Source organism: Merops nubicus, unplaced genomic scaffold, assembly GCF_000691845.1.
Source record: "Merops nubicus isolate BGI_N331 unplaced genomic scaffold, ASM69184v1 scaffold17752, whole genome shotgun sequence".
In the NCBI taxonomy this organism is placed as follows: Eukaryota; Metazoa; Chordata; class Aves; order Coraciiformes; family Meropidae; genus Merops; species Merops nubicus.
Window position 1 is genome coordinate 477 of NW_008594547.1, and position 7173 is coordinate 7649.

The window sequence follows — 7173 nt, forward strand, 5'->3', positions numbered from 1 at the left end:
CCCAAGGCTTTGCCTCACGGTCCGTCTCCCCGTGGCTATCGGGGGCAATCGCTGCTTGTGTAACACGGGTACCTGTTCCAACAGGAACCACGCTGGAACGTTTTTCTCCTCCCCAATCCTCTCGCCGGCCGTGTCGGGCATTACCACCCGGCCGGCGGAAGGTTAATGACTTTGTGCGTGCAGATCTGGACTTGTTAGCTCCAGAAAAAATGGCTTTAAACCCCACTGGGGCAGTAGGTTAGGGGTGTATTTGTGAGTCCTGTTGAATCTGGTGGTGGAAACGTGCTTTAGGTGAGAGTGGCTGTGCTTTGTCAGGCCACATCCAGCTGTAGGGAGGTGTTTCAGCGTTTTCTGTGATAAAACGGCAAAGCAGGACCAGCTTTAGTGAGGTGTTTCAGCGTTTTCTGTGGTAAACGGCAAAGCGGGACCCACTGAGGCTCGTGGTGCATCTGCTCTCAGGTTTTCACTTGGTGGTTTATACACAGCTGGTGTTTATTTTAAGAAAATAGTAATAAATAAACAGGAAAGGGCCCGTTGGCTGGAGATATCTGCTGGAGGTATCTGCTGGAGGCTCGTGGGGCTCTCAGGGCTGTTGTCTCCCTGCCGTGTGCGCTGCAGGTTTTTGTTGGTGAGAAGGTGTGAGCTGAGCCGGGGTAGGCTCCTGCGGGAGGCTGGTGGGGCTCTCAGGGCTGTTGTCTCCCCGCCGTGTGCGCTGCAGGTTTTTGTTGGTGAGAAGGTGTGAGCTGAGCTGGGCTCGAGGGAGCTGCCTCGGCAGAGCCAGGAACAGGGCCTGGAAGCCTGGGAGGGAGCTAGTCCTGCTCGAGCAGCCATGATGTGCTCTGCCAGCTGCCCTCACTCTTGTGCTTTCCACAGGAGATCTCCACAGAGGCGTGTTTCAGAGGAGGTTGAGGAGACACCCTCGTTTCTGCAGCGCTTCAGAGCGTGTGTTGGGAAATGGAGTAGAAACCCCCACACACACACACGCCTTGCTTGGAAAAAAAGAGGAAAAGGGAAAGAAAAAAGGCTCTGCAGTGGTGGTTGTAGGTAGCTTTGTTTGTGTGCTTGACATAAAGCATGAGGACACCGTGGGGAGCAGCCTTGGCCCAGCAGGTTTTATTATTAACACCTGCTTAAAATATTTCCCCGGTTAAATCGGGCAAACTCCGCGTGGCCCATCAGTTCTATCTTGCAGCTTTCCAAGAAAGGCTCCTCTAACTGGAAATTAAAAACAGTGTCCAACAAGCATTCTTGAACTCCTTCAGCTCCTTGGCCAGACAGCTCAGGGTTTGGGTGGGTTTTTTTTTTCCCTTCCCTGGGTACGCCAGCCACTGCCAGTAGTGGATGCTCCGGAAACGGCTCTTGCGAAAGGAGCGAAGTGAAACGTCAGTTCTCTTCACAGCAAACAAAGTTCACTGGGTGTTGACCAGTGGAAATATGTTCTGCCAGCGAGCAGAGTGAGGAGGAATCACTCCTCTCGAGGGAGGAAGCAGCGAGCGTGTCGTGGGGATGAAACATTTGCTGGTGCTGAGCTTGTACACAAGATCTCTCTTCTCTTGTCCTTGTTAATTAAGCCCCTGGCTTTCCACCCTCCCTCTTCTTTGATTGTGGGCCCATTTATTTCTTTTTTCATCAGGAAAAACAACATCCTTACACACTAAAGCCCCCCTTGCAGCGCTTGCTGCCTTCTGTGGGCTCCTCAGAAGTCACCTGTGGACTGCTGGGTGTCGGGAGATAGACTGATATTAAATAGCTTGTTATTTAAACCCCAAAAAAGCACGTGGCGATGGGCTGCGAGTGCACAGCATCCCTTTGAAGCCTCCAGCAGCACCAACAACCCGGGCATCTGCCTGGCAGGACGTTCTGCCACAGCACGAGCATGGTATGGGTGGCTCCCAAACTGGTTTCCTAACAAGTTAAAACACAAAACAGGTGTCAGACCAGAGCCTGGCGAGGGAGTTGGGAGCCATATGGCTGTTGTCTGAGTTGAAGAACAACAGCAGCAGAAATGTCAAGGCTTCTTCTAATTAACCTCTTAATGATGAGACTCCTGTCAGTTCGCTTTTTAAAAATTAATTTAGAAGCTCTCCTTTTGTGATGCAGGGAGAGTTCTCCACTTTAAAAGTGAGAGCATGTTCTTCCTGCCTTTATTTTTTGTTCCGTTGAGTTCATGCTTTCTCGTCAGCCATGATGTGTTCCTGTCAGGTTCTGCCCCTGCCAGGGGACTGCAGCCAGCTTGACAAAGTTGGGACTCTTGTTTCCGACTTTAAATATCCCAGAATAATTTTTAGTTTCTGGATGACTGGCGTGAAAGTGCTTTTTTTGTAGCACTTGGCAGTTAATTTTAACTCCGTTTCGTTTAGCAGCAGCGGGTCAGTAGATTTCATAAGCAACCAGTAAGCTACAAAAGAGATGTTGAGATCTGAAAGCAGGAGGAGAAGTTGGTGGGGCAGCAAGATGTCACAAAGCTATTCGAGGTGGTGCTGCTGGACCTGCAGAAAGGCAAATTACTCATTTCTTAGCTCCTTTGTAGTGAAACAGGGCAGCGTGAGCATCCAGAGCTGGCCTTCCACTGGACTTTGGAGCTGGTGGGGATAGGAGAACTGGCTCCAGGGCTTGGAGGAGATACTGGTGGGCTTTGCAAGGCAGGGATTGGGACATATCCTAGAGAGGGATGTAGGGATCCCCACTGTTGACCCCAGAAGCAGTGGAAGAATCGAGGTGGATAGAATGGAAATTAAATGGTTTTGAAGTCTTCATCAGATGGCTTTGGGCCTCTTGAGGTCAACTAGTGGGAAGAGGAGCATGAAGGGTCTCCTGGCCCAGCCCTTTGCTCCTTACCACGGGGGAATGGATTTTCTTCCTAACCTGCTCTCAAAACACTGTGATAAAGGTTATTCTTCATTTCAGCACAGCACAGAGCGAAACACTGAAAAGTGTTTTTCTCCCAAGCGTGTTTACACATGTCCCTCTTCATTAGAGCATCTGAAGAAACAGCAGAGGTACAAACCCAATTGTTTCCCATTTCTCCTGCTAACATTATGCTGCTGCAGCATTCAGACGTCCCTACCAGATTGGGGCTCATTAAGTTAGGTACAGAGACATCACAAATTGCAGCTCCCGTTCCAGAGGCTCAGAAATGAGGGGAATCGTTCTTCCAGCCTGGCTTCAAACTGTTGGAAAAGAACAGCAGCTCACAATCTCTGCAAAAATCTGTTTATCTGGTAAATACGGGGGTGGCTGCTAGCAATTTAACCAATGATCATCTTCAGGTTAATTATCTTTATTCATCTAGATCCGGTAGCATTTAGCCCCAAAGAAGATGTCATCTCGCATAGCTCAGCTTCGGGAGATTTGGGAGAATGTGTTCCAAAAGGTGCTTCACACCATTGCAGTTGGTTTTGCTGGGAAACTTTCCCCTGTCTCACTGCGTAGACATCTTGACACATGCAGTCCTGGGTGAGAATAAATATGTGCAAAATGTGCTCAGATAGTTGCTGAGGGGAAGAAAGGAAAAAAAAAAAAGAAAATGTTCTTTGACTGTCAAGAGCTTAATGTTTCCATCTCCCTGGAGCCCAGAGCTCTGATCCACAGACCCCACCTGCTTGTTTGGATTCATTCTGTGCAGAAACATCACCTTTAATGGGGGAATTTGGTGCAAAAGGGCCTTCCCTTGTTCTCCTCCTCGCTGTATTGATGCAAAGGGATGTTGGGCTTGTTGAAACAGCTTCTCTAGAGGGTTGGGTTTGATTCTGAGCAGGGAGTCAGGAAGGGTGCATGGAGCAGATAGGGCAGATTCTGCTGCTGGCTTCTGTGGCCCCTTTCCCACAGCTCCATCCCCAGGCGTGGCGAGAGGGGAACTCGCCCCCCCAGCTCTCTGAACTGCTCTTTTGTTTTCCTTCACCCCATCTATTTTCCTCAGCCCAGTCGGTTTATTAAGTAGATTATATGTTTTGCTCAATAGGAGCATTTTTTCCCCCTGAATAAAAAGAATGCTGTTGGCATGAAAAATGCTTTTATTCACTCCTGTCTCCTCTTGCCTCGCCCCGGCGTCCTCAGCTGCTCCTGGGTGAGACCCACGCTGCTGGATCACACACCCGAGAGGTGCCTGCCCCGGGGGGCTCTGCCCCGTGTGGGGCCATTTTCTGACCCCCCACCCAAGGGGAAACAACATTTGCTTGCTCCTGGTAGTGCTGATCCATGAGAAGAATTTTCCCTTCTGGTCAGTCAAACCTGAAATGTGCTGGGATTCTGCTCAGTGCCGGAAGCCGCCCGGTGCCCGGCGAGCCCCGGTGCTGACAGACCTTTCCTCTGGCACAGCCAGTGCCTGCCGTGGGGGTTGCTTAAGGAGGACCTGGCTCTAGGGATGGCAGATGTGTATCCTGGGCTTTTTCACCCAGAAAATAAAGATGGGCTCAACTCTTGGCTGTGCAAGGGAGGCTGGAGTTGGACTCCGGCTTCTCCCCAGGGATCTGGCCGACTTCACTAAAATTCAGGAGTGAGGCCTAGAGGTGATGGACAGGAAGGAACATCCAGGAAGGCCCTTGAGGGTCTCATGAAGGATGTGAAGAAGCACATCCATGTGCTGAAGGCTTTGTTTTCTTTCTTCACACCACTCTCCTTGGCATAGGGGGTTTTGAGGTGCAGATGTAAGAGTTGGTGTTAAGAAAGAGCAGTTGTCTCAAAAGGAGGACATCAGCTGCCACCACCACGAGGTGGAACAAGGCTGTGTACCCCTCCTGAGCAGGAAACTTCTGTTTTCTGTGCCCAGCAGAGGAGAATCTTCTCACTCTGTCCCTGCTCTGGGGCTCTGGTGTCATACCTTGCAGGTAAACTGATTTCTCTTTTTAATTCTACGTATGAAACTGAGCAGATGGAACCAGCTCCTCTGCTTCCCATCTCAAAGGGACGCTTAGTTTGAGGCCAGATACTTCAATAAGAAGTTTACAAAACCAGTTTTATTAGTGCCTCGAAGTGTTTTGTTTACTTCTGAGCTTCTGGAGCTTAAATGTTGGTTTTGAGACTTCAGAAATGAGCCTAACAGGAAGAAAGTTCAGGTTGGCTGTATCTAAATCAGATCCTACTTGGTGAAATGTGTGTGCTTTAAATGTTTTTAATTTGTACCTGGAGTTTTTGATAAAGTAATAAAGGAGATGCTTGAAAACACTCTTTCAAGTACACTTGAAGGAAGGAATGTGCCCTGGCTGCTCTTTCCTATCTCCTGTTTTCATAAAATCTCCATTATAACCAACCTTTGTTCCCCCAAGCGTGCGTATTTTTGAGAAGAATTGTCTTTTCTGTGCTCTGCTGATGACTGGAAGATGGTGTTCTCAGAGCTGTTTGTCGAGCTGAACATTAGTGAGGGTTTTTTTCCTCCCATTATAAAGTTTTCCCCTGAAAAGCTGCATCGTTGGTGGGTACTGTTCTCTCAGCCCTCCCCAGGTTCAGTCTCAGGGTCTTCCCTGTCCATTTCCTATTCTATGGCCTGTGCTGAGCACATCATCATAAGCTACATTGGCTCGTGGTGCTTTTTAAAGACTTCTCACTTCACAGTCCTTCTGGGGTTTTTGGGCTTCTTATTGCTTCTGCAATTTGGAATCAGTTGGTCCAAAACTCAGCGTTGAGCCTGCCTGAAATAGTGCAGCCCACCTCGGAGCTATTACAGCTCACAGCAACGGCTGGGAAACGAGGAGAGAGGTGTCCCGAGAGAATCTAGTGCCTAGGAATGCAATTAGCCTGCCTGATTTACCTCGGGTGCTGGCGATGGGGGGAGGAACGGGTGTCTTCCTCCAAAACCAGCCCCGGAGTCAATCAGGACCTGCTTGTTTTTCCTTGAGCTGGAGGTAACGAGCCCTCAGCGGCGGAACTCTCAGGTCTTGCAGTGCAATGAATACCCCTCAATTCTGATGCTCTTTAAATCTGGTTGCCAGAGATGGTGTGACTGGGAGCTTGGCACTTCCCCATGGGAGGGCATCCGACAGCCCCCCACCCACGGGCTGTGACAATGACTTTGGTGTGTGTGTCTGTAGACCAGGAGGGTGGAGGCAGACGTAGAGGATGTAGCTGTCGGACTGGGGAGAGTTAACTGCAGCACTTGGGTCTTTTTAAAACACTTCTTCAAACTCTTTCTACCTGAAAGACCCATTTCTGCGGCGGGTAAGTACATGTTTGTGAATCCCTCCGGGGTGGCTGAAAGATCTGATGAAAGCTGAAGAAAATACAGCGAGCTGCTAAACAAAGCCCCACCCTCCTCCTTGATATTGTTGTTAGCTCTTTGTTCCCGGCGGTGCCAGGGGGGATTTGCTCCCAGCCTCTCAGGCAGCTTGAGAAAAGCCCAGCGACAGCTGGGAGACAGAAAAAATGTGGGAATCTGCCTTGGAGTTTCTCCTTCGCTCTTTACCCAAATAATCTTCGTGGAGAGCGGGCAAAAAGCCAGGAATTTATTTGACCCAAGGTAGTGTCTGGGCTCTCAGGGAAGCAGTTACTAAATAAGTGGCTGATCTCGTTGGGTGCAGCACGCCCGGCTTGTGCAGTCGCTCTGAACTGGGGTTTGTTTTGGCATCTCCCAACTGCTGGTTGTCTCCCAGCTGGGGTGGTCGTCCCTCCCGAGCCCCTAACGGGCAGCTCGTCCTTGGCATCCCTGAGGAAGCCTCGACAGCCAGCTCGGCTGAAATCAAGCTTGGCTGAAATCAAAAATCCTTGTTTTTGACATGAGTTCTGACCCCAGGTGGGGTTGGGTGGGGTGAAATCTCGCCTGGTTTGCAGGGCTGACTTGGGTCAGCGCCCTCAGTGGTTGCAACAGGGGCAGGGAAATAGCTGTCTGGTCAGTCATCTCCTGGGTAGGCTCCTCTGCTGCCTTTTGGGCTTAAATTGAGGTCTAAAATACTGCATAGGGCCGGTTCTGTTCCTAAAGCCTGTTCCTCCTGAGCCTAAGAATGCCCCGTTCCTTCCGAAACGAGGGATTTAAAGCAATTTCTCTCTTCTTTGAGCACTTTCTCTGCGGTGGGGGTTAAGGAGCTGGTGTTTTCCTCTCCCCAGCTCTGACATGCTTGTGCTCGGACTGCAAACAAGCCAACTCCACGTGCGAGACGGACGGTGCCTGCATGGTCTCAGTCTTCAACCTGGATGGTGTCAAACATCACGTCCGGACCTGCATCCCCGAGGCAAAGCTCATTC

The 7173-nt window shown here is 50.1% G+C and overlaps 1 protein-coding gene across 1 annotated transcript in view; it reads left to right on the top strand.

The window, feature by feature from the left end:
- Window positions 1–7040: 7040 nt before the first annotated feature.
- Window positions 7041–7173, top strand: part of ACVR1B (activin A receptor, type IB) — a 6792-nt gene continuing 6659 nt past the window's right edge. The window contains exon 1 of the mRNA XM_008935821.1: window positions 7041–7173. Within this exon, the coding sequence (XP_008934069.1) occupies window positions 7101–7173 (73 nt within the window). The 5' untranslated portion in view covers window positions 7041–7100.